General features: G+C 38.0%; 2 protein-coding genes across 3 annotated transcripts; both read left to right on the top strand.

Moving 5' to 3' along the window:
* Positions 1-35: 35 nt before the first annotated feature.
* layna (layilin a) lies at positions 36-3,410 on the top strand. Its single transcript, XM_056746377.1, has 7 exons — positions 36-111; positions 1,163-1,472; positions 1,693-1,850; positions 2,028-2,072; positions 2,163-2,249; positions 2,500-2,602; positions 2,689-3,410. Exons 1-7 carry the CDS (start codon positions 36-38, stop codon positions 3,041-3,043), a joined length of 1,134 nt encoding a protein of 377 aa, XP_056602355.1. The 3' UTR covers positions 3,044-3,410.
* An 837-nt stretch (positions 3,411-4,247) lies between these two features.
* Positions 4,248-26,739, top strand: sik2a (salt-inducible kinase 2a). Of its 2 annotated transcripts, XM_056747299.1 has the most exons (16): positions 4,248-4,610; positions 5,392-5,508; positions 6,568-6,631; positions 9,278-9,439; positions 16,384-16,508; positions 16,865-16,988; positions 17,428-17,654; positions 18,067-18,219; positions 18,876-19,034; positions 21,535-21,751; positions 22,595-22,681; positions 22,839-23,096; positions 23,580-23,740; positions 23,832-23,951; positions 24,945-25,039; positions 25,156-26,739. In XM_056747299.1, the coding sequence occupies exons 1-16, from the start codon at positions 4,473-4,475 to the stop codon at positions 25,571-25,573; spliced, it is 2,625 nt and encodes an 874-aa protein (XP_056603277.1). In that variant the 5' UTR covers positions 4,248-4,472; the 3' UTR covers positions 25,574-26,739. The 2 variants fall into 2 exon arrangements, with proteins under 2 accessions (XP_056603277.1, XP_056603278.1); XM_056747300.1 differs by lacking the exon at positions 22,595-22,681.
* The last annotated feature ends 1,140 nt before the right edge of the window (positions 26,740-27,879 follow it).

Genomic DNA, 27,879 nt, shown 5'->3' with positions numbered 1-27,879 from the left:
GTTAAGAACCGTGGAAGTTGAATAAGAGCGCTATAATGGATTTGATGAAAATATCAGCCCGCGCTTTGGTGATGTTCAGCGTCTCCGTGTGCGCGGCAAGGCTTCTGGATGGTGAGTTAGACATTTGAGAAAGAAAGTGATGCATTTGACTGCGACAAAATATTAAATTTGATGTGTTGTTTCGAATAAACACGTTAATTACGTTAGGATGGAGAATTATGATATGATTAGCGAAATATTACTTCTTAATCTTGTTTTCTTTTAGTTGATCATTTAAAAAAAACATTTATGACATAGAATCTGCTCTTTATGAGTGTTTTCGTCATCATTAGTATATTTATTTTGAAATGGGAAAGTTTTGTATGTGCGTGTCTAGTGCAATATTTTCTTTCCTGTCTGTTTCCAATTTAAATCGTTTTTAATGATCAGATTTTATAATTTAAATAATCCGTTGCTGGAATTTCTTTGGACCATAATATGACCCTTTCTCTTCCCTGCCTATAACCCAAATGTCTTGTCCCTCCCTGTGGTGCAGACATTTACGAGCCCAGAGGTATGTAAAGGTTTTCTCTAAATTACATAATAGCGCCGCCTCCCAAATATTCAATATCTAAGCAAGACCACAAAATGAAACGTCTCTTTGAAAGCAGTAAAATTCAAGCATTGTTTGCTTTTTAAGTGTTTTTGTCAATTTTTTTCTGGGACAGACCATTTTCACATTTATACTATAACTTCATATAGATAAAGAAGGATATAATGGTGATGTATACAAAGGATTTGTGCCATGTTGAAACAAATTTTTTAATACGCGCCTTGCAGCGAACACTGGTTCAAAGATCATGTACACATTAAAATGAAGTTAAGCATTATTTCTTCAACCAAACACAACAATTGGAATGCTGACAAAAAATTTAATGATTCCCAAATACCCACAAAATAGCACAATTTTGGTTTTGTGTGCTTTAAAAGAAAAGAGGGTGTTGCTGTCTTTGTGTCTGATCATATATAAGATTGTTAATGCCTACATGACAGTGATTCTTCTTCAGAATTTGTACGTCCACTGATATGTTCCTGTGAAATGTTTTCAATATAGGAAGTTAACTCATGGCATCATTAATTAAATTACATTTTCTTTCAAAATATTTAACCAAACCACTATAATGTTTCTCTGAAGGCCAACAGATATGCAAGCGTGGCACCGAGAAACCCTGCTATAAAATCGCATACTTTCAGGATAACCGACGTAAACTCAACTTTGAAGATGCTAGCCGTGCGTGCAGGAGTGATGGTGGAGATCTTCTCAGTATAGAGTCAAAGGCTGAGCAGGAGCTTATACAAGCTTTAATGGCGGAACTTAAAGCGTCTGATGGTGACTTTTGGATCGGTCTTCGAAGGGATCAAGGCTATGAGGAAATAAATGGAGACTGTCCATCTCAGTACTACTGGCTGGATGGAAGCCAGGCAACCTTCAGGTGACAACAAAGATTTCTATAGATACGCTTTTTATTTTCACGCTTGTTTTTGGGCAACAAGTTTACTAAGTCCTACTGCGTACATCCATGGATTCAAACAGCCCTTTTTTTCAGATACAGTCAGTATAGTTCTCCCATTTCTGCTCATGAATACCGTAGAACTTTGTGTGTCTTTGAATATATGAATATGTCAATAACTGAACATGTGTTTGTGTGACAGGAACTGGCACTGGGATGAACCTTCTTGCGGGTTCGAGGTGTGTGTAGTGATGTATCATCAGCCGTCTGCTCCTCCTGGCCAGGGTGGTCCTTACATGTTCCAGTGGAATGATGACAATTGTGAAACCAAGAACAACTTTATCTGCAAGTACACCAAAGGTTGGGAAAAGGTGTTTTTCTCAGATCTCTCAGTCATGTCAAATGATACCTCGAAGCATGCAGCTTGTTGTTTTTTCAGAATTTCAGAATTTATGTTCACCTGGTGAAACATTTGAACACTAAAAGAACTATAAAACATTTAGCAATGAATAACGTCGTCATAATGTGATGTTTCAGATAAACCTCAGGCACGTGTTCCTGCAGAAAATGGAACATTAGAAGGTAGACTGTGCAGATATTCACGGCTTTACAAACTAAATTTATTTTTTAAATGTTATAAAATAATCTCCCTTATTTCCCTTTTATTTACAGATGTGCTTCCAACACCCAGAATACCCAGATATCCCTCTGTCACAGTAAAGGATGATGCGGTGAGGGGGGTTGTTACTGAACCGGCAGGTGAATGATTTTAGTTTTGTACAGACCTCTGAAACTCTGAAGCTTTTTTTCCAGAATTGTTTTTTTTTCTAGAAAATCTGGAATAAGCAGAATATACAATTTGTATTAAAACTCACATGGACTCATTTGACAGTCTTGATAATTGAATTTAGATCTTGTGTTTAAAAAACAATGTGAAGGTTGAACACATTTTTTTAATGTTTTCTAATTACATTTCATTATGTTCATTATCCTTTTCCATGTCTTTTAGACAATGCACTTAATATTGTCTACATTGTACTACCCACCATACCTCTTCTACTGCTGTTGATTGTGGCCACAGGAGTTTTCTGCTTCAAGCTTTTCACAAAGAGGTGTGATCACTGTTCACGTCCTTCATCGAACCCAACATTTTTTATTTGATAATTCTGATACCACGTGATCATTTTATCTATGCAAGCAGGAAGAAACCACAGACTGAGATCAGCCAAAAGGAACCAGGATACTGGGCAGCCGGAGAAAGATGCAACAGCCCGAGCCCTGACGTCTACAACGTCATTCGAAGACAGCGCGAGTCAGACCTCGCCGACACTCGGCCTGATATCAAGAACACTTCTTTCCTTGGGTCTTCTCCAGACACACCACCGGGAGATTATGACAACCTGGCAGGAAGAGACACGGAAAGTGGTTTTGTGACGCTGGCCAGCACTGAAAGCGGCTTTGTGACCACTGATATGTATGACACAATGCAAGGTCATGAAAGTGGGAGATACTTGAGAGATCATGGATGGATGGATGAATTATATGACTATTGATATGCAAGAGGAACGTTAGCTTGAGCATTCTCCCCTTGAGAATGAGCCAACCTTAACTGTTAGTATCTTTCTCTGAGATTTTTTTTAATATTAAAGATTACGGGGTGTAGCGTTACCATTAGCGATTCTGTTATGAGGCTGCCATGATACATGCTTTAAAATTTAACAGTCTTTCAAACTTATCTGTAAGCCCAATTCCGGCCACTATGTAAGTGCAAACACTTGGCAAAATGAAATTTGATCATGAAAATGGTTTGCATGACCCTGTTATGCTGCTTTTATTGGATGTGCTGTGTCTGCCTCAGTAATCACACTTTGACAATCTCTTGCAGAATATTTTCCTACGAAACACGAAATAATAAAAAAACATCTGTTTCTCATATGCAAAATGTTGGAATGTGTATGCCGTGATGTTAATGAAGCCTTAATAAACAAAATGAAATAAATGTAATTTCAATATTTTCTTTTACATTTCAAAAGGTCTTGCTGGGGTAAAAGTAAAGTCCTTGAGAAGCAACGAAGAGGACCCACATTGACAGCAGGGGTCGCTGTTTGACAACATGCTCGAGCGCACCCAACCTTTCTTTAATCGTAAAAATAATATTTTTGTTTTAATAAAACACTACACGCTTTGTTTTTCAAACTAAACAATTTACTAGTTATATGCCTATGTTTTTCTGTATGTGCGTGCGTAATACTACTAAAATCAATATCGATCTGCTTCTCAGAACCGGGTTCCTTTTATTAGCCCACCTATATCCCTGTCGGAGCACTGATGTTCATCGCCAAAAATAATCAAATAAATCAAAAGAAAAAATATGAAGTGGTGTAATAATATCAATGGGACGCTGCCTTTCAGAACAGACAGATTTTTTGACTAGATCATCTAAGTACAAATGCTTTGCAGCACATACTGAAATCAGTGCTTCCGTATACATATTTGCCTGTTGTGTCTCCAAAATCATATATCGCATAGATCTCAATTGTAACCTGCGCAGCCATGAGGACAGAGTTGCCCGTGTTTGCAGAGTTATTAACCGTCCAACTGCGTATTGCAAGAGCAGCGGCTGATTGACGTACGCAGCGGATAAGGTTGTCTTGGTGACACTGGTCGCGGACATTCAAGCCGCTTTGTTAGATCCGCCCCCTTTATAAAAATCCCTTCTGCACTGACGTCAATGCATGTCGAGCGCCAGAACATCATTCCTCATGCCGAGCATCAGATTGGAATGCGCTCTCGTTTCACACTCATGTAGAGACCTTATCTGGAAAAGAAGAAATGTGCAGGAACCCATGGCACCCGTGCGCCCAGTTTGCCATCTAGATTTGGCACTAGAAACATAATCATACCCCGCCACTTGAATTGTTTGTAAGGAACAGGTGAGGGTGCCCAAATCATCCACACACCTCTTTATTCCACAAAAAAACTATGGTCATGGCCGCCCAAGAGCAAACGCCGTCGCAGCGGGCTCCGGTTCGAGTCGGATTCTATGATATTGAGCGCACGCTGGGAAAAGGCAATTTTGCAGTTGTGAAGCTGGCGAGACATCGTATCACAAAATCAGAGGTGAGTAAATACAGGCACTAATTGTAGTGTTTGAAGTGTGCTTGTCTGCAGTCGAGCCAAGTTAACATCTTTACTTTTATATTAGATGAGTAAAAATCTTTTCAAACCATTGTTAGCTATGAATGATATAATTGTTGCTATGTAGTTGTATTTTTGCGCGTAAGTTGCGCCGCGCAAGAGACGGTCACCTTTGATCTCTAAGGCATAGTGGCAACTGTATCACAGCTTGAAACGTTTTCGAATGTCCTTCCAAATTTTTTATTGCGTAATGTGGTGTGTTTTATTAAGATAGCTGGCCGTAGTAGTGTTTGCCATTATGTGCGTAACTAGTTATATTAGTTTCTGCCTATTATTATTAATATAGTCAACTTACTCTCTAAACTGTTGAGCGATAGACCTTGGGCTAAAGATCAGGGCAGATAAAACCAAACAAGTTTTACAGCGTCATTTCACATCCAGAAGGGAAAGTGTAACCGTCTTATATTCTGTCGAAACCGCACAATTTAAAGAAGTGCTGTCAAGTATGACATTGTGTGGTCTGCAAACAGGGATTTTATGCTCATTTGCATGTCTACCAGAAATTATCCCGTATATACAAAAATCAAGTGTAAGGACTTTTTCAAGCTCATGAAGGAAGTGTAAAATAGGACAGGAACATCTGATGCATCTGACTTATTTTTATATATCCATCAGTGATCCAGATACATTTGCTTTATACATCAGCAGGTCACAGGCAGCACAGAAATTAAAAGATGAACTAACATCCGCATCTAAATTGCAGGTGGCCATTAAGATCATAGACAAGACCCAGCTGGATGCTGTGAACCTGGAGAAGATCTACAGAGAGGTAGAAATCATGAAGTTGCTGGACCATCCGCACATCATCAAGCTTTACCAGGTACCGGCTTCATCATTCACATGTGCTTGGAATTTTTCTATTGTCATACCTCTATCATTATGTATCCTGCAGGACTGTTCCTAGAAAATAAGGTCTTTTGAACCAGTCCCCAGCTGTTGAAGCTTTATAGGGTTAGCCTGTTACATTATGTAAGTTTTGTAGGTCACTCTGGGCCTGAATTCTGGCAGTATCAACAGCTGCCTGCACTGTTACACAACACCGCGGCAGCAGTCAAATCATGACGTCTACAAACAGCTCTAGTCATATTGTCTGGCTGACATCATGCATAGAGTCTGGCTTCCTAAAAGATGGCCCACTGTGTTCGAAATATCAGTAACTCATGAAAATCTGAAAGAAATGTCTGCATTGTTAATAGTCTGACACCAAGCCTGCAACGTAAAACTGAAATAAAAACATACTGTTGCTGTACCATGATAATATACAGTACTGCAAGACACACGTGTATATACTTGTTATTTCTGTTATCACATCTGCCATTTAATGGGACAGTTCACTCAAAATTTTGTCATCATTTACCCACCCTCAAGTTGTTCCAAATCTGTATACATTTCTTAGTTTTGATGACCACAGAGAACGATATTTGGAAGAATGCTTGTAACCAAACAATTCTTGGCCACCATTGACTACCGTAGTAGAAAAAATGACAATTATAGTCAAAAGTGCCCCAGAACTCTGTACTTTCCTACATACTTCAAAATATCTTCTTTTGTGTTCAAAAGAATCCATTTATCTAGATAAATGGATGGGTTACTGAAGTATTACACCAATGCACATACATTAATAGTCATATTTGTGACTCAGTGTGAATCTACCTGTCAAAGTCACGATGGTTGTTTGCTCATTCGTCTCGCACAAAATAAGATGAAGGACTGTTTTCTCACTTGAAGGCGTGCGAACACTTGTGGCAGGTGGAAATGCTGTCAGTCTGCTGTGTTCTTGAGCTTTCAGGTTTTGTGCTGGTAATTTGTGATCTTAATTGCATTGTCATCCTCGCATGAATCTCAAGTGATGAAACGTACCTCTTCTTTCTTTTAATAGGTAATGGAGACCAAAAACATGCTATATCTAGTCACCGAATATGCCAGGAATGGCGAGATATTTGGTGAGTGTGTCTGTTTTCTTATATTGGCAGATAGATCATTGCAAAATTTCTCTTTTCATTCAAAATAATATTCACTCACTTCCTAGACATCATTCAGTAACGTACATTTATATAAAAAATGATATTTACAAGTTTTTTATCTCAAGTAATTCAAAGTTCTTTTAAGGTATCAGTTTGTGTGTTCCTTGGGTATCAACCCTACGACAAGAATCTATATGTTGGATGCTTTATTGACAAGATACCACATTTTCTATGTTATATCTGCACACAAATTTAAATCCTAACGGGAAATCTAAGTAAAAGGTTTGTTTTTAATACATGATAATCGTCTGTGTCACCTGTTATGGAAAAAGTCTTTGAATTTTACACGAGAGCTACGTGACCAAGGAAAACAATCATATCATCCATAATAGGCGCATGCAGTACTTCTGGAGTCATTCTTGAAAGAGAGTAAATGGGATTTACAGCCTCATTAAGGGGTAAAAGGTTGCGTATGACATGACAACTGCTGCCAAAAAACAAGATAATAATTGACAGAGAAATTTGTGTGATTTTTATTGTTGAATCACTTTATTAGTTATTGTCACTTATTTAAGATGTGCATTTCGTTGGACATCAAAGTAGAGTTGCTCACATTCTTGGAAAACAGCACATTGAGTGTCAGGTAGCAGTAAAACGTGTTTTTGAGAGCTGCGTGTAATAATTCTGCCGTGTACAGCTTGCATACTGTGCCTTGTGTGAATCTTCTGTATACAGGTAACCCAATGACCTAGGATTGACCTTCATTTGCCAAAATGCAATATGCAACAGATGCTGTGTCCCACGGTGGCATGCTTGCAATCCAGACTGACAAATAAACTGAAAATTAACAAGGTCATGTGACATGTACTGTACCATACATTTTCACAATTGCGTTAGTCCATTATGTGCTGTATGTATATAATACATGTAGTATTTCATTTTAGCACACCCAGTGCTTCAAAACAGGATGTTTTGGATGTTTTAGATTAGAGGCGTCATACCCGGATTCTGGAGGATGACCTTTGTGCAGACTTTAACTTAAACCCTTAAACACACTTAATCAATTAGTAAGTAAGAATTGTAATTGTAATTGTAAATCCACAATTTGAAATAATATGGACGTTATCCTTTGGTACAAACGTTTCAGGTTTAGTGTCGTCTGGGTTAAAATAATTGTTTTGGCCCATTTTGCTGTCCATAATGTCCAATGAAAGATTTGGGTCTTTGTTGACATCAGACATGTTATTTAACGTCAAAGGGCATCATTCATCAATCTGGGCATCATCATATCTTTAAGCAATACTAATATGTCTTCCTCTCAGAAACTTCAAAATGGTTTGCTCACCAATCACATTTTCTTATACTGAATACTGTTTTTCCCTCCTATCTAGGGAAATAATGTTTTTGTGGTGTTATCATCATAAAGATTAGACCTATGTAATGCTTTTGTATACTTCATCTGTTGGGAGGTCAAGCCATCTGTCAATTCAATATCATACCATCCCACTTGCTCTTGCATCACACTGCCTCGCATAGCGTTTGAACGAACAGCCCATCCCCTGAGATCTCCTTCATGTCACTAACACATGGACTGCGTGACGCATGCATGCATACGCATGCAGCTGCTATCTCCATGCCCTTGTCAGCTGATTAAGTTGGAAGACTGCTGTTTTATCAGCACTCCACTCGCATCTGAACCGGGCGGGACTGACAGTCGGCTCCCTTTTTCAATGTGTGGTCGGCTGAGGATGACAGGTTGGCCTTTTTGTGCCATGTTTCAATGGGGGATGAATATATTACACTTGCTAAGGTTGTTTTTGATGGATTTAAATTCATGAAACGCTGGCGGTTGCATATTCACTTTAGTCTGCCATTGCAAGGGGTATAAGGCAAACACCATGGAAGGACATATCAGTGTTCTGGATCGTCTTATCTTTTGAGAAAATATTTAAGTGACCGATAAAAAATTGCACATTTAGTATAATTGAAATATGTACAATTTTATAAATATGTGTGTAGTATATGGATATGTATTTATACAGTAACTTGAAATGTTACCATGCAATGTTAAGATGTAAATTCTACTTCCGCTCAGGAAAGCAGTAATAAAAGGTAGATTAACATAAGAGATTTACAATAATTCCAGAATTGAAAGACTTGAAATTGTAAGAAATGAAAAGCATAGATTGTTCAGTTGAGTAAAAGTATTTGTTACTAGTAATAGTATTAGGCTTCACTTGAGTGAAGTAAAACTTCTGCAAAATAATTTCAAAGTGTCATACTGAGATTCAATTACATCAAGTATTTACTTACTCTCTCTTTTATAATCACTGCGTTAGAAAGATGATTAAAAGTGGCATCATTCAATTGAGCTAAAGCACTGATAGTAAACTTCAAATTTATTTTGCTGCTTTATTGATTATAAAAGTTTTTACATCTGAGGGACAAAGTCTAACAAAGCACTTAATCATGAGTTACTGTATATGACAGATACTTTGAGGTTTTTCCTTCCAGCTCCCTGCTGGTTTTCACAACCTCAAAACCACAAAAATTTCATGACTATAACTGTGGCCTGGATGTGCAGATGACGTCCCACTAACACCTGATCCCTGTCTGGCAACACAGACTACCTGGCCAGCCGCGGGCGGCTCAGCGAGATGGACGCGAGGAGGAAGTTTTGGCAGATCCTCTCAGCGGTGGAGTTCTGCCACCAGCGCAACATTGTTCACAGGGACCTGAAGGCTGAGAACTTGTTACTGGATGCTCACATGAATATCAAAATAGCAGGTAAGAGAAGGTCCATCTTTAATTTTAGCTCTTGAGGTCTGGGGATTCTGAGTCGGACATGGTGCCTTGAAGGACAGAGAGATTAAAAGATAAGGTGACACAAGCATCATCTAAAAGGGATGTATTTCGTTGTATTTCAGTGTTTATTTGAGATGCTTATGTCAACTTCTGGCCAACTTTTTCAACCAATGTCGTCAGTTTGGAGAACTTCCTTTAAAATGTTGTTTAGTGGGACATGTTCTAATGGTCATTATATAGTACGTGGGATTATATGTGAGAATCTGCAAAATTACAGCGTTATTTATTTAAGTGACTTTCTACAGTGCATTTTACATTTTATGTATTCTCTGAGGAGAAATATCAGTAGGAAAATAAAATTACTCCTTCAACTTTGCTGATTACCATGATTTTCCTTTTTGTTTCTGTTAGATTCTATTAATCTCACGCAGTCTGTAGTTGGCGCCACGCATAGGCAGGGCCACACCCTTGTTTGGGCTGTGGTGGTGTATCCTGGTGGCCGGGCTGACAATTGAAAATTTAGGGTTTTCTGCTCATTTTGCAATTTAGTTTATAAAAGAGAGAGTTTAATGCTACTTTATCAGGGTTTCCTCTGAGACCCGTGTCAGCCAGCCATAGCGCTCGGGCAATAAATTCCTTATCAGTCACTAAGTTTTCCATACAATATAATGCCCTCACTGCACTTGAGGTTTGACTACCTAGTCGGGTCTTAAAGGAGCTGGTTTCTTAATATCATTCTGGGTGTAACCATATATTGCACAGTATTGCTCCTTGAAAACAGGTAAAACCCAAAGCTTTTGTTCAGCCCTGGCTCAATGATGTGAGCTGGCTGCTTAGACAAAAATCGAGGCAGGCGGAGAGGAAATGGAAAAAAGACTACGCCCTGGTTTCCCAGACTAAGATTAGTCCCAGACTAAAATTAATTTTTAACTATCTTAACTGAAAATTACCTACCCGTAAATATCTTAAAATATGTCAGTGCCATTGTTTTGTCTCAAGATGCACACCAGTAATGGTTTCTTATAAGGCATTTTAATAAAAGCGACTTAAATAGCCTAAATTAACTAAGGCATAGTCCTGCCTTAGGCTAAGCCTTTTCTGTGAAACCGGGCCTATAGGTCTCATATGATATACTTAGAGACTGTATGAATTTCCAGTTCCCCCCTGATTCGTTTACTTCAGGTCAGCTAAGTACATTTGAGCCAGTTTCATTTCAAGAATTGCTAAGTTGACTTACTGCTCACTTGGTAGTTCGGGCCTGGAAACGGTAGGACCTACGATACTCTGTATAGTGAATCGGAATCTAACATAGGGGCGGGTGCCATCGTTTTTTAAGCATGCATTACTATAGCCTCTTTAAAAAAAAACGAGCTCAGACCCGGTTGTATTTTACACAGATATTTATCATATCTATATCATTTTGTAGCGAAAATGTTGGAGAAGGCAGTTCTCAACCAATTATTTACCAATTTGAACAATAATGACATCTTTGATGCTTTTCAGTCAGGTTTTAGAGCGCAGCGTAGTAAAGAAACTGCCCCTCTTAAGGTGACTAATGACTTGCTGCTGTTGGTGGATTCCGGGGATTGAATGACGTTAGTGGTGCTTGATCTGAGCACGGCTTTCGATATGGTGGATCATGGGATTCTTCTCGATCGCTTGAGTAGGTGGTTGGGTATAAGCATTTTATTTACAGGCGAGAACCTTTGTGGTGGAAATAGGGAGCACTGGTGCCGCCTCTGGCCCTATAAATTCTGGGGTTCCCCAAGGTTTGTGTCTTGGCCCTGTTTTATTTTCCCTGTGTATGCTCCCACTGGGTTTAATCTGTCAAAAACATCGTGTAGTTTATCATTGTTATGCTGGCGATAGCATGCTCTATTTTCCTTTGAATTGTAGTGATGCTTCGAAACGATCAGTTCTGCTTGACTGCCTTGACGAAATAAAGCTCTGGATGGCTTCAAATTTTTTACAACTGAATGAAGTAGTTATCTTCTACCAAGGTCAGCAGAACAGAACAGCTTTCACTTGACTTGGGCCCTTAAGCCTCTAATGCTAAATCTCAGGTCAGGAACCTTGGTGTAATCTTTGATTCCACCCCGAAATTTGACAAAACAGATCAATGCTGTTGTGAAGGATAGCACCTTTTAGTTAAGGAGGAGTTCCAGATTGAAGGGTTTACTATCTTTTTCAGATTTGGAAATTGTGATCCATGCATTTATCTCGTCTAGGTCGATTATTGTAATTCTCTTTATTTTCGTTTATCTAAGAACCTTCTTTCCCAGCTGCAGCTGCTATGCTGCTGACTGGAACTAGGAAATACTCAAGCATCTCTCAGGTGCCTTCTGCTCTGCACCGGCTTCCTTTTGAGCACTGGCTCCCTTTGTACAGGGTCAAATACAAGGTTCTTTTATTGGTGTTTGAAGGTCTTCATGGGCTTGGCATCTCAAAGTTTCTTGTTACATGTACCAAAGTCTCGGCTAAAATCTGAGGAACCAACGTTTCTAGTGAACAGCCTACCTCTGCATGTTAAATGCTGCAATTCTGTCGAGCACTTTAAATCCCTGTTGAAGACGCTGCTTTTATGCATTAGTAGCTATGTGAGTGTGTTTGTATCTCGTTTTATGTTGTGTTTTTATGTTTTAATTGTAATTTTGTGCCTGTAAAGCACCTTGGTCAACGTGTGTTGTTTTTAAATGTGCTTTACAAATAAAATTATTGATTGATGTATTCTCTGAGTAGAAAAAGCGGTAGTGTTCTGAAAATAATATTATTCCTGTAATTCTGTTGAATGCCTTTAGTGGCACACAATTGGGACACTTAATTCAGGAATCACAAGAATTTCAAGTACAGACATTAAGAACAGAGTTGATTTTGAATACCCCCTAACAAAATAGCTTAAACGATTTTGACTGTTATAAAATATGCTTTCCATGTCAAATACATGTCTATTATACATTTCCAGTAATTTACTTCCAATTTAGACATATTATCCACCTTGTTTTTGCAATTAATGTAGATGCCGCCATTTTTGAGCTGTTTGTGTTTACACTTCCGGTGAGCCTCTATATCTAATGGCAGTGGTATTGCGAGTGAGACAAGTTTGCTGGTATGAATGACTAGTTAATGTTTATTATGGAACCAAAATGTACATGCTTAATGTGTGCAGTTAGATGTTGCCATAATAGCCAGTACAAACGCAAAACATGTCTACAAAACATTTGTTTTGACCTTAATCCACGCACCAGAGCAAAATCTGGATGCTGTGCACCCTATAACTGAATCCATTATTCATTATTTTAGCCTACTGGATGCCCTTTCTCCTGGACAATTTACCTTCTTGACTACAATAACTAAAAAACATTGTTGAAACGTAGGCATTTATGACGAGAGACTTAATGTAGAAATATATCATTATTATATATAATAGCTTATGTATAAACAAAACACATTTAGCACAACTAAACAAACATTATGCAAATACTGGTATAATAATATTAGCAGCAGATAAAATTTAGCTTGAGGCATTTATATATGTACAGTATTTAGCAGTTTAAAACTTAAAAGGCTAAAGCAAACTTTCTTGACACCAGATCGCAGCTGCATGACTAAGTTAACATTTAAAGGACATCACATTTTCATTAATTTGGCAGACGCTTTTATCCAAATCACATTTTACATTTTGTCAACACGCTTCCCCGTTGAAAGAAACAGCAAGGCATATGCTGGTTTGTTATGTTTTGATGCTGGTTTGTGCTGGTTAAGCTGTTCATGTACGGGTTTCAGCTGGTCATGTGATGGTTTAAGCTGGTCATATGCTGGTTTCAGCTGGTCATGTTCTGGTTTAAGCTGGTCATGTGCTGGTTTCAGTTGGTCATGTGATTGGTTAGGCTGGTCATGTAATGCTCAGACCTGCATCAAACATACCTAACCAGTATATGCAGTTTTTTTAAACAAGGAAGTGTTTCAACAGGATAACCTATTTTACCAGGCCATGTAACTATGAGGATTAAAGCTGAAGTAAATAAGGTTATTGGTTAGTATGTTTTGAGCTGTTTTTGTAAAGTGGTGGATTCTGCAGCTCGGTGGAGACCTGCAATACAGTAGCAACCAGCCGTCTCCTTTCTTCCGTTATTAGTTGTAACTTGTAAGGATTGTTTGCTCCATTTTGACTGGGATTCAAATCTTCTTTTTAAAACATTTACATGTTCATGTATAAATTTGGACAGACTTTCCCACTGCATAAAAGTTAATAGGAACTTACATCTCTGTGCTTTTATAACTGCGCATCGAAGATCCGTCAACTCCGAGAGAAAATACGAAATAATTGAATATATCTTCATTTATCAGGCCACTTCCTCCTCCCACTGTGTAATACATCGCAGGTGTGAAAAATATGCGCCAGATATTCACCACTTCCCTTGTTTTCCACCAGCCGGCAAATAAAACGGAAGTCTCATGTCAAAAAAGGAAGTCCCCTTTAAATCGTTTACTACCGCGCTCAAAAATAAGGTAGATATCTACCAATAATAATGTCTAGCAGCCTGACCTGCATTGTCTCCTGTACATATCAAAAGTCAGATCAGAACATTTTCTTTCACAAGCACGCACAAAAAATGCCAGCCAAAGTTTATCATGTGATCACATATTTATTCCAAATAACTACGTCAGTTCAAGCTGGATTTAGATCCACAGTTCACAAATTAGTAATGTATACACTATCAAATTCATTAAGGCCCAACAAAATAATTTACTGAACTACCACGTTTGTTTGCAGAAAACAGTCAGTTTTTGTTTGTTTCTTTGCGAAAATGTAAATGGATTGTTGTCACGTAAAATAAAGACAGTGGTACAAAGACACTAGTTGGAATGGCGGGTGACAGAGAGACTTCTAACGTGCTGTGTTTCATAAGTACCAGTCACTGAGCGGAGAATAGAGCTCTGTGCCAGACAGTTTGTCTGTATTTATGTCATAGCAAGCTGCGAGAGAGGCACTAAAGCTGCATTCTAGGGCATCGCTATTGTGTCACTCATGCACACAGATAACAGATGTGAAGCACTTGACATCACCGCACAGCCTTTGCAAAGAACATCTCTGTATTTCGGCGAGTTTTTTACAAAAAGTCAAAAAGTATGTTTTTTTTTGTTGCAAAGGACAGTATAAAAGCAGATGCAGCTTCTGATGGACTTGTGAGATGTTTCTCTTATAATTTAGAAACAAAACCGAAACGACTGTGACCTCTGTAGATGGTAGGCGTAAAGAACTCCAAAATAGATATTGAATTCTGCCTTTGAATTGGAGTCTTGGTATCTTCTTGAATCTGAGCAAAGTTAGTGACGTTTTTGAAATCCTTCTGAAACTTTCGAATAAATACACGAGAGGCAGAATGCTTGAGCGAAAGAGCCCATCTGCTCTTTGTTGAACCCCGTCATTGTCCAATATTGAAGAAATCTCATTTGCGATCTTTCCTATGGGCTCTCTGCACAGACCATCCGTAATGTTACATTAATGTGATTGATAACCATGCAGGTTAGTCAGGGCAACCTAATCGCATCATGCAGTGAGTTCACTCCACATTCCAGCCCCCAAACAATCATTCGTGTACGTCAATCATCGGTGACGCAGATCAATTAATCCACAAATTATATGGTTCACGTTACACAATTCCATTTACGTCATTGCCGCTGATGGTCTGTGAGTACAGACGCAGTGTACAGTCAGCCATCGAAAACCACCTGTTTCAGAACTGTCACAACATCTAGCGCCGTCTCACTCACCTCCTGCTGCTGACACGCAGCCAGAATCTATTTAGCCTTCTGGACAGTTTATACGTACAATTACTGGTGTTGTATATGAGTGTGCACCAGTGACCAGATCTATCAGATCAGCTGTAATTACTTTTCCATATTGAGCGCATAACACTGAATTTGATATAAGTGGTGCTTCCTAAGGCAGCTATATTACGGGTTTAGCACAATAACATTGCTTACAAACAGATAATATGAAGCATTCCGGTGCAGTAACACATCCCACATCTTTTATGCTATGGACATAAAAAAAAACATGCATAAAATATTCCTTACGTTGAAGGGAGGACCAGGGGTCTTGGGATTCTGGGGTCTGTACTTGGCCCAGTAAGCAACATACAGCCAACTAGAATACATTTAAAGGAACTATCTGTAAGACTTTTTCATTGAAATATCCAAAAACCACTAGGGCAGTGTTGTATATTTTGTTCACTTGCGTACTTACATTTTCCCAAATGTTTCCAATGATGTTTGAATCCAAAGAAATGTACAGTTTTATCGAGTGTAACATCACTCTTCGTTGCGTGGAGAAGGATAATGGTTGTAAAACTATGCTATGCATGAGTTTGATTTGTAAGTTTCATCTGTTTGATTTCCATCGGGCGTGGAGGTAAAGACAACAACTCTCATCATTATACACTTCACACTCCATTGTGTCATCAAGCTACATCTTTGTTATTGTTTTGTGACCTCTAGCTGTGAAAATCACATACTGTGTTTTTTTATTTTGCCCGTTCCTTAATAAATCTAAAAAAGCTGGTTTAAAAATGTTGTATATTGCTGCTTTCCTCTTGAAACCTTGTATCTCTCTATTTTGTCATTTTTGGCCATAAATCATTATTATAAGTCACTCTTTATGTTTGTATCTGGGCTTTTGCAAATATCTAAATAAAAAGTATTAAAAAGTATTTTATTATTAAAAATGGAACGTTTTTTTCCTGAAAAACAGCAAATCTACTAGATATCCGAGGTTTTGGAAGCACGGCGACAATATAAAATGTTTCAAAACATAAAGTAGGTTTTATTTTAGTTTAAATCAGCTTTAACTAGTTTAGTACAATTTGGTAGAAATCAGTATGCTCTTTATGACGTTGGCAATGACATTTTAAAATCTGGTGCAGATTTTGGCTTTGGTAATTTCTTCCGTCCTGGGGAGCCTCTGACCACCTGGTGTGGCAGCCCTCCGTATGCAGCTCCAGAAGTGTTCGAGGGGCAGCAGTATGAGGGTCCTCAACTGGACATCTGGGTAAGAGCTCCAGATATGATATACAGTATAGACTGTGTTTGTTACACATGGATGTTGTGACTCTCATAGAGCGGAGTAAAATTCTCTTTTGTTTTACCCTTACAAAAGAGTTCTATGATGGGACCATTTTGCTAATGGCATCCAATCATTATGAAGCGTGGATGACTGAAGAAATCCTTGCCATGTTTTGATTTGTCCCCAGTCTGTAGAGGGAATTGCGTCAACAGCTAATGATTGTTCAATTGATTGAAAACAATTAGTATTTCCTGTTTAGTGTGGGGGTGGTCCTGTATGTGAGGTCCTAGGCAGAGTTTTATATATTATTATTGATTTTTCTATGTGTGTGTGTGATACAGAGCATGGGGGTGGTTTTGTACGTGTTAGTCTGTGGCGCTCTTCCATTCGATGGCCCCAGTCTTCCGGTCCTTAGACAGAGGGTCCTGGAGGGCCGTTTCCGTATCCCCTACTTCATGAGCGAAGGTATCTAAATAAACTATATACATACACTGTATAAAATCTTGAAATAAACAGACATTTTCTGGTAACTGTGGCGCCAGTAAAGAAAAATGTAAAAAAATCACTTAAAATTACACGTTTTTCTTTATTTTTCTGTAATTTGACGTTTTTTTCCATATTTCAGTAATACACTGAAAAAAACAGTAATTTTCCAGCAGCTAGGGTGGCAGTAATGTTTTTTTTTAAATAAATGTTACATTTTGTACGTAAAATTTCATGTTTTTTACAAATTCGTGAAAAAAAAACTCAGATTTCTGTAAAATTACAGTTTTTTACAGTTTATATATTTTTTCAGGAATTTTTTTGAACATTAGATGTTTATTAACCCTCATATCAGATTTTCAGATCAATCCACCAATAAAAATCCAAAAGCCCTCTTTCTATCCATGTATCCCAATTTCAGACTGTGAGCACCTGATCAGGAAGATGTTAGTTCTAGATCCATCCAGGCGCTTGACCCTAAATCAGATCAAAGAGCACCGCTGGATGGTGCAGGAGGTCCCGTCCCAGCGCCCCGTGCTTTACAGACAGGGCCTGCCCAGCGACAGTAAAACAGGATTGGGTGAGCACAGCGAGCAGGTGCTCAGACTGATGCACAGCCTCGGCATTGACCAGCAGAAAACCATAGAGGTCAGTTGAACGTTTTTACAAGGTGGATTGTGCACAAATCAGAATTGCATTTAAAATTCATTTGGACCAAATTTGAGTTGAGGTTGCAAACAGGAGATAGCATGACATTCAAAGAAATACATGTTACTGCTGCAAGTACAGTTTTTTGATATGAAAATATAATTTGTGTAGTAAATGTCTTTTCCTCTCATAAACTGAAAAGGCCTTTTTTTGTTATGAATTTTCCACAGACCTGCTGGTGGCTTTGATATTTTGTCTGACGCCAATATTAATTTCCTTCCTTTGAATTGCAAATGTGATTTTCCCAAAGAACAGCCTGTCTGAACACAACATCATGTTGGTAAAATTTCAGGTAGTGTTCTTATTCTCGTTCCTAGTTGCTCATCAAAAACTCTCGCTCTTCCTGTCACAGTCTCTCCAGAACAAAAGCTATAACCACTTTGCTGCTATCTACTACCTGCTTGTGGAGCGCTTGAAAGCGCATCGCAGCAGTTTCCCTGTGGAACAGCGTTTGCACGCCAGCCAGCGCCGCCCTAGCACCGTCGCTGAGCAGACTGTTGTCAAGGTAACCCCATCTGTGAAGTCTACCCAGACATATTGAAATGGCAATGGCATAAAAATGTAAATATTGGAACAAAAACTGTAATCCAGACATTCTTCCCTTGGTTTAACTGCTGGGATCATTGGTACTATTATGGCACATACTGAAGTGGGGCTTTATAAGATCTCATTATAAATCTGGGATCATTTAAGCCTGTGAATAGTTTTTAATATTTTGAAAATTTGCGTGTTTGAAAATACAAAATGTTCAAGATTTAGGATCCTATGCTATCTATGCTTATGCAACTTGTGCAGTGAATGCCAGCTTTATGTTGTCATTGCAGTAAAAGGGGACATACTACTGTAAATATTTAATCAATTATGAAAAAATAAACATTCTGTCGTCATGTACTCTAAAGAACTCCGTACAACGGCGGTACCCATTGACTTGCATTGGTTCTGTCACCGTTCAATAAAGGTCGATGGCTACCGCCGTTGTGCGGTCACCAACATTCTTCAAAATATCTTCTTCTGTGTTCTGTAGAAGAAAGAAAGTCATACAGGTTTGAAATGACAGGAGAGTGAGTAAATGATGACAGAATTTTCATTTTATGGGTGAAGTGTCCCTTTAAAGACCATTGTATTTTAGTTTTCTGTACAAATGTTTAAATGTTTCCACAGACCAATGCAGTTCCATCCCAAGTAGGCACCCTTCCACAGGCGGCACGTCACCTGCGTTCTCCTGTTCTCCTGCAGTCCACCACAGATACATTTACCTTCCCACAAACCCCTGCTTCACCAGACCAAACGCTGATAGAGGAAGATGTGGCCACTCCCAAGGTCAGATATATTTTACTTGAAGCAATAACCGAAGAGAAATTGTATTATGAAGATTCTGATAACGCACACGGTGATATCTCTTTCTCCAAGGCTTGAGGCTGTATTTTATAAGCTTTGTTTTAAATAGCAGCGTTACTCATTTGCGCTGCTGTATGACGACAGTGGGAGCTTTTGTTTATAGCGTGTGAAGTTCCTCAGCCTTCGTGTCAGCCTGATCTCCTCCTCATTACTCACTGGCAATATCGCAGTACTGTTTCAGTCTCCAAAAATATCACCTGCGTAGATATTAAATAAAAAAAACTTCTATATGATTTCAGTGCAGTCCACTGGGGCTTTGCGTCAGCGTGGGTATGTCTTAGTTATTGCTGCTCGTTCATAAGTGACTCAGACAGCATCAAGGGAATGTACAGTATATGCGTAGGGTTGGGCCGTATGACGGTATATACTGTGTGATGTAGATATGTGTCAACCGACAGAGATTTGCTATAAAGAGATATTTATACCGCAGAAGATTTGTGATTTGTGAGGCATCAGTGGGCGGGACTGGTTAAAGGGATAGTTCACCCAAAAATGAAAATTGTGTCACCATTAAATCATCCTCATGTCATTCATGACTTTCTTTCTTTTGCAGAACACGAAAGATGATATTTTGAGGAATGTTGCTGATGCAAAACCACTAAGACTAATTTCTTAAATAGTGCCACTATCTTTTTGTCTGAACTATCCACCATCTAATATTAGTTTACAATTTTGTATCTGTTGTTTAGAAGTGTTACGTAATCTTTCTGGATTTATGCCAGGTTTATTCTGTTTTTAGTTCAGGTTCTATAAAGATAAAAATGTAAAGTAATCTGCAATTTTATGTTTTGACCTGAGATGGCGATAGAGACGCCAAATTGACAGATGCTGTAAATAATATAGTTTTAGACCATGGATTTTCAAATAGTGCGAATCGAAAAGATAATTAAAAAAAGTGAAGAACCTTAACAAAGAAACAAAGTTATTGCAAATGATTTACAAAGTAATTTCATTTTCTGGATTATCCAAGCATCATTAAAGATGGGGTAATACGCACAGTTTCTGCCAATCTCATATTAATCTTGAGTACCTATACAGTAGTACTGCATAAATCGAATCTCCAAAGAGTATTTAGTTTGATACAATTTTTAAAGAGAGATACAGCTGTATGATTATTTCCTGAAAAAGATGAGCTGCTGGATGCAGGCAGTGGGACGGAACTACAGCACGAGCACACAACATCATCGCATTAATCCCTTTGTGTTTTTTACATTATGCTCATACGCGCCGATTGCGAACAAAACACAGACATATGACTTAGTTTCACTTACCGCGCTGTTCATGTCCGCAATCTTTTAGCACTCTCTATCAGTTTCAAACGATCTCCAATTTTATAACATCCATCACTAAAATGCAGTGAACAAACAAACTAGTGACATCTCTCACTATCGCAAGAGTAACGAGCTGCAGCTGCAGGCCCAAAGCTTATCCAATCGTGATATTTCTCACACCGCGATATAAAACTATGGTCCTACATCCCACCCCTCATAATTCTGAGGTAATCATAATGTTCATATTGCCTGTTTCCCCTAGCAGCATGGATTTACACATCACTCTTTTTGCAGTCTTTTGTGGTTACACAACATCCCCGTTTTTGTAAATGCCCTTGACGTGCCAGTGATCTGCCACCCATGTGATTGATGCCAGGTGTCATCTCACAATTGGTGTGATGCGTGACCACAATATTTGCCAACTTGACTGTGACAAAGCAATTTCCATAGCTACTGTTCCTTTAATTGACATTCAGCAATAACACTTCCCCTTTGGGCTTCAAGACACATGCATGTTTGCCCTTCAACAGGTCTTTCCTCTGTATGTTCATATTCCTCAGCTGGTATAGTGGCACTTCCACCATCAGGATCAAGGCTTTAATTCCAAATGAAAACACATCTCAAACGTATACTTTGATTGTAATGTAAGTCACTTTGAAAAGGATCTGCCAGTGGAGTTAATGAAGAAAAGTCAGTCGTTTAGCCTAATAAAGAGAACAGATGGCAAGCTTGGGACCTTTTTAGACAAGCTGAGGTCACACGCTCACAAATCCATTTCAGATGGCTTATTGTAATTCAGGCGAGTTGCTGGTAGCCGGTGGGCATTTGACAGAGCAGCATTACATAATTCCGAAAAATGATCACACAGTTATGGCTTTGCAGTCTTGCGCAAACAAAAAAGAGAGTAAATGTTACAAGCAAAAAGCCTAGCGTTCATTATCATGCTGATACCAACCTTGTTTATATTCTCTATGTTTATATTCAAAATACTGACATTTATGTTTGAAGACATTTACGCAAATGTTTCAATCATTTTGTATTACTTTTAAAAAAGCCAAAACAGTTATATTATAAATCTGGAAACAGCAGATAGTAATATGCTGAGCTTGTCTCAGGCCAAAGTAACTCAAAAGTGTGTATTCGTATATCAGGTGAATGGCTACCTACTGGACCCGCTCCCTCCAGTCGTCGCCCGCAAAGTCAGCGGCTCTCTGCCCGGCAACGTTATGGAGACGTCCATCGACGAGGGTATTGAGGCTGAGGAGGAGCATGCTGTCCCTCTCGCTGCCTTTCATACTGCTCGCTTTAGTCAGCGACGACATACTCTGTCTGAGGTCACCAATCAACCGCCAGTGTTGCCCATTACAGGTTAGTACTGCACTTCTGATATCTCACACTGCATATTATTGCATGTATCAATACAACACAATCTGGTTAAATAGATTGTTTGGTTAAATTAAAGTGAACTTTATAAATGTGTTGAACATTCACTGAGGTGTATAATAGCCAATCAAATGTAAAATTAAATAGTTAACTCAACAAAATGATGCAATAATACATGTCACCATGCAAACTCAAATTTGTGACTAAAATACAAAAAATGTAACTATGGTTTCTTGAAAATTAATCAAACAACGTCATTTAAGAATTTTCAATGTAGTTATCTAGATTTTGCAAAAATGTACACATGGCATTTTTTCAACCAGCTACTTGAGGTTTCACCCTGGGACGTTTTTTAAACAGCATTGAAGCGTTTTCCATCTATTCTGGACTCTTATTGGCTGCTTTCTCTTCATTATTCTGTCCAAATCTTCTAAGATTTTTTTTAAACAAAATGTTAGATTTTACATGAAAAGGAAAGAAATAAAATTTTTCCTTCAATTATATTTTTGGTATATATATGGTAATATAACTAACCCTGTTACACAAAGAGAGCAATATAGTGGCCAGCTACAATATCTCTTAAAGGGACACTCCACCCAAAATTGAACTTTCTGCCTTCATCTAATCACCCTTGAGATGTTCCAGACCTTTGTAAATTTCTTTGTTCTGACCAACACAAAGAATGATATTTAGAAGAATGCTTGTAACCAGACCATTCTTGTCTACCATTGACTACCATAGTAGGAAAAATTACAATAGTAGTCAAAGGTGCCCCAGAACTGTTTGCTGTGCTACATTCTTCAAGATATCTTCTTTTGTGCTCAACAGAACAAAGGAATGATTCTTACTATGGTACTGGCAATACTGTGTGGTTGCAGACAGAAAAAAGACATTTAGACAGATTTGGACTTGAGGGTGAGTAAATAATGACAGAAATTTCAGTTTTGGGTGAATTGTCCCTTTAAGAATTATTATTCTAGTGTTAACAGATTCTTTTATTTGGACTTGGTCAGTTTACCTTTTACAATATGAACATCTGACCAGAAACTCTCTGGAAATTTACTCACCACAGATCTGAACCCATCTCTGGGCAGTATGGACTCGGAATACAGCATGGGTTCTACTAAAAGTGACTTCAGTCTGCCTGAAGAGAATCCAGTTCTGAAAGATATATTAAGCACTACACCTGCCAGCTCCACTGCACCGGTCTTCCATAACATGAAGCCTCCTGACCCAATGCTACAGACCATCAACCCAGAAGGACGGGATGATCACAACCATGTCATGTTCAGAGAGGGGCGACGGGCGTCTGATACGTCTCTTACACAAGGTCAAACAACTGATATACTTCATTCACCTTATATTCTTACTCGGCATGGTTTCTGTTAAGCTTGTAATATATTGATCAGGATTATGCAAAATTGTCAGTATTAGCCAAAAGGTCAATGTGAGATATACATTCTATTTTGGTAAATTCCCTCTTCCGCTTTAAATAAGCATTTACCCAGGTTTTTATGCATATGAATGAAACATCCCTTTAGTCTATCCTGGTCTTTGTAGGCATCTCTTACAACAGTGTTTTTGGTAGATCCGTCCGTACCACACATAACGCTCACTTTTTCTGATATCTGACCTTCCATGAATAACGTCTACTTATAAAAGCTGAAAATAATCTGGGTGATTCAGTTCTGTACTAATTATAGCAGTAGTCCAAACTATGAGTCAGACCACCTCTGCAGCAGACACAGAAATAACTACACTAGTTGATCTGTCTCCAAAGGCTTTTGTATTTATTGCACCTGTGCTTGTATAGGTTTAGGTACATTCAGGCAGCATTTACAGAACCTGGCCAGGACCAAAGGCTTCCTGGAGCTGAACAAAGCACAGTTATTGTTAGGGGATGCTGGAGGAAATGCAAACCTCGCCATCAACACGCAGGAGCTCTCAGACCCTCATCATCCATATGGTCACCAGGTAACCAATTATACTGGAGTCTGGTTATAAAATGTCATATGACTCATTTTTTTCATTGAAATGTTGATTTGGATTTCCTTAATAACATCAGGGAGATGTCCGCCAGTATCCAACTGGAAAAGATACTATGGTTTTTACTGGTAAGATGCACCCCTATCTGCTGTCTAGAAGACAGAGTTTGGAGACACAGTACCTCGCTCAGAGACAACAGGTATGACATAACAGAGTATTACAAAATAAAACATTACTAGTGCTGTTTTACATAATAATCTTCATGTGTCAGTGGACATTGGTGCCAACATAAAATTGGGTCACACTTTATATTAAGTGACCTTTACTGTACTACTAACATTATATACCTGCAAGACTAAACATTTACTGTGTAACTACATGTTGTTCTTCAAATTTTCTACATTTACTCTTGATACAGTTAGGGTTTATACGTTGTAACTACATGTTTATTAAGTTCAGGTACTTTAAATGTAATAACAGTGCACCATCATGTATGTACATTATAACAACATTGTATCAAATGGAAAAGTAGATGGTAGGTAAGGTAACTTAATATAAAGTGTGACCCAACATTGCATAATATTGCTATCCATGCTGTAGAAAATGAAGATTATTATATATTATAAGTCTGTAAGTAGAGCAGTGCAAAAAAACATTATTTGTTTTAAAGTTGAAGTCAAACAGCTAAAGATTTTTTTGAGTCTAATAAAAGAGAAGTGCAAAAAAAGCTGTAATTTTATTTCTTTATAAAAATGTTTAAAATTACTTTTGGTTATTGAAACAAAAAAGTTTTGCTTATTTTTAAAAAAAATGTGTTTAAAAATTTCTTGTAGTAATTGTAATTTATTAAGACTTGATTTTTTTGAGTCTGATAATAAAGTACTACTAGTAATTGTTAAAAATAGTTGTACTTAACAATTTTTTATAAAATATGTTAAAAATTAATTGTAGTAATTGTCAAACACAGGCTGTACTTAATTTATTTTTTATAAAATGTTTAAATTACTTAATTGTGGAAAAAGTTTCAATTTTATACAATACGTTAATTGCAAATATTATGACTCGGTTTTAAGAGGGCTAGTCAGTTCAAGAATTTGAGAGAAGTACAAAAAAGCTGTACTTAATTTATATATATATATATATGTTTAAAAATTACCTTTATTAATTGTAATATATTATGTCTTGTTTTTAGAGGGCCATTCAGTTGGCGAGTGGTCTTGGAAGTGGCCAGGTGTTTTGTATTGAGGCTGCACCACGCACTTTGGAGCAACAGCTACAGGAGCACAGGTCAGGAACGACTGCGTTTACAGGCTTATTGAATGTTCCCTGAACTCTTGATGGTATCCTGAAGAACAACTCTGAAGTTTTCACACATTCCTGTTCATTTGTGACCCCCCGAGCAGACTGCAGCAGAAACGGCTCTATCTCCAGAAGCAGTCTCAGGTACAGGCTTATTTCCATCAGATGCAGCTGGCAGAAGACCCCCAGCAGGGCAGCAGTCTCCTTTCTAGCCCTCCTTTCACAAGAACCCAAACCCTAACCCCTTTTCTGGAGCCCAGCACTTCATCCAACCCATACAGCCCAAAGTCAACCATATATCCAGAATGGCCTTCGACACCTCCACCTATATCTTCAGACAGCCACACAAACTACACACCATCCCTCCCCACGGAGCCTCTCTACGCATGGATTCCTGCCCAGTCTGGCGTCCCTTCAGGTAAAGCAGAGTCTCCTTCCGCCCAGCCCACACCTGAGACGCCCTTCCTGAACTGCGAGATGGAGACCACGGAGGCCCCGCAAGGATGTGTACTTGTCAACTAAAGGTTTACGGGTGAAATAAGCCACACTGAGGCTGGATCTCAGGCATGACTCGTTTTAAAGATGTTTCGAGGGAAGAAACCCTCAGGGTCAAACAGGATGGGTTGATTTGTGTCCAGTTACATATAAACCCACAGACCTTTCCATCTCGTGCACTTGGTCCTGTTGTAGACCATCACAGACCTTTTTCCAGAGTATTTGAGATGTGGTAGTGTCTTGAAAATGTGTTTGGTAAGCACAAATAATAGTGCAGCTACCTTAGAGTTTCGATCAGTATTAAAGCAATATTCCTTTTTCCCCATAACACTTTCAAGCTCAACTTGGTGTTTTTATAAGTAGTTTTATTCGTATTATCAATAAATTATCAGTAGCTACTCAAGTTTTACTGTTAGTATTGTGTACTTTTAAATAATATCTAATTAATATGGGAAAATAATGTATGTATATATTAGGATTTAAAAAATTATTAGAAATATTGTTAACCTCCATATTTAAGAACATTCGCTCCCGGTTTTACTTCCGTAATGTGACACAATTCTAAACCAGGACCATGTGTTAATTTTAAAATAACAAGACTTTGGACACTTTAATAAATAGGAAAAAACAAGGTAACAGTACATGGTAAACATTCAGACTTAAGTTATATAAACTGAATCGGTTTGAACCAAATAGTATTGGCTATCATGGTCATAACTGAGCAGTATTAACTTCTCAAAGTCTGCACTGAAATACAGACTGGTTTAACAAGGTTTTCTTAGAAAAGTTAAGTGTTGTGCCTTTCGATTCTTGTTCCTTTTGAAGGATGATTGATTTTAAATTCATTCCTGAAAAGTACCTTCCAGTTGGAAATGCAGTATGTAACACCATCTTTGACAGACATCTTGAACCAAAGTCTATGTTTAGGTTCTGTTTTGAAGTCCACCGTGTGGATTTTGTTTAGAACCATGATACAGTTGCCATGTTCCAACAGTATATGTCATTCACAGTATAGCAATATCTAGAGTAATAGTTCTGATGTTCAACATATGGGTGTTGATAGTAAACGTGTCGTCATCTTATGCCTTTGAAGATAACAGATCCTATTGTAACAAATCAAAACTTGTAGTCAGGTCTTTCTTGACTATTGTTGATATTACTTTGAAAATTGAACAGTAAACTGTTTTGTTATGGTTGTTTTTCAGTGCTATAATGTTTCCCTATATGTAATCTCAAAATACACTTTGTTATATTCAGTTGAAAATGCTGAGTTCCTTGCACAAAGAGAGAAATAAAGGTCACGCTCCTTGAGTGAAATGTATCGCAGTAATTTTACAGATTGGCAGTAACTTTAAAATTTATAGTCGTTCTGCCCTCAATAAATGTTCTCTAAAATAAGACTGTCTGTCTCTCTACCATCAACCTCTGACTTTACGAAATAGCAAATCAAGTTTAAAGTTGTGATGTGAAGTCTTTCCGTCCTAACTTTCTGTATCAAGAAATGTGTCCACACAGCAAAAACTGCTTGTGGAGCAAGTTAATGGTTTAATCAGGACTTGTCAGAGGAAGACAGCCGGGAACATTGTTAATATAAGGGGGGGCTTGCTAAAGTTCTTATGATAAAGCTACTCTCACGTGTGGAGTCACAAATAAATACTGTCTCAGACACTGTGTTCAGATTGGGACACTATAATAGCACACTGTTAATTATAGAAAATTATTTTATATATGTATTTGAAAGGGGACAATGCACATTCACTTACATGGGACTTTAGTCATGTAAACGTAAATCATGTAAATATGCCAGATTTAACCACTGTTACTTATCCGTAGAGAATGTAAAAGATGTCATATTTCTCATAACTGTATAGATATGGTATTCCATGCACTGCTCTATGAGAAAAGCTGACTGCCCAAACATAGTTTTATACAATCGCCTCAGAATCTTGAAGAATAATTTTGACTTTGTAATAAACTCAAAGTGGCCATAACATGCAATGCAAAATGTTATAAACAAAAAATATCTGCATAATCATTCATATTTCCCAGTCACATTTTTTTTTTACAAACACAATGAATTTACTAGAAGTATTTACAGTATAGTATTATTTACATTTGTAATAAACTGTAATGATTTCGATTATTAACGATCATCTATTATTATTTGATAAATGTATACAAAATATGAGAAATATATAATTTCCTAATATATGAAAAAAATAAAAAACTACAAACTTCACACTATATTCATATGCAGCAAATAGGCAGGCTTTAGATGCAACCTTCAATTCTAAATTATCAGGAGCTTGCAAGCTGTCACTGGTTTGTATACT

Source organism: Triplophysa dalaica, chromosome 4 (assembly GCF_015846415.1).
Source record: "Triplophysa dalaica isolate WHDGS20190420 chromosome 4, ASM1584641v1, whole genome shotgun sequence".
In the NCBI taxonomy this organism is placed as follows: Eukaryota; Metazoa; Chordata; class Actinopteri; order Cypriniformes; family Nemacheilidae; genus Triplophysa; species Triplophysa dalaica.
This window is presented reverse-complemented; position numbering and strand designations above follow the sequence as displayed.

Bases quoted from the DNA above. Each gene is read 5' to 3' on its own strand.
- sik2a (XM_056747299.1), top strand. From the start codon at position 4,473: ATGGTCATGGCCGCCCAAGAGCAAACGCCGTCGCAGCGGGCTCCGGTT. The intron at 5,509-6,567 runs GTACCGGCTTCA...TTCTTTTAATAG, and splicing joins ACATCATCAAGCTTTACCAG to GTAATGGAGACCAAAAACAT. The intron at 9,440-16,383 runs GTAAGAGAAGGT...AATCTGGTGCAG, and splicing joins CATGAATATCAAAATAGCAG to ATTTTGGCTTTGGTAATTTC.
- layna (XM_056746377.1), top strand. From the start codon at position 36: ATGGATTTGATGAAAATATCAGCCCGCGCTTTGGTGATGTTCAGCGTC. The intron at 1,851-2,027 runs GTTGGGAAAAGG...GTGATGTTTCAG, and splicing joins TATCTGCAAGTACACCAAAG to ATAAACCTCAGGCACGTGTT. The intron at 2,250-2,499 runs GTGAATGATTTT...CATGTCTTTTAG, and splicing joins GGTTGTTACTGAACCGGCAG to ACAATGCACTTAATATTGTC.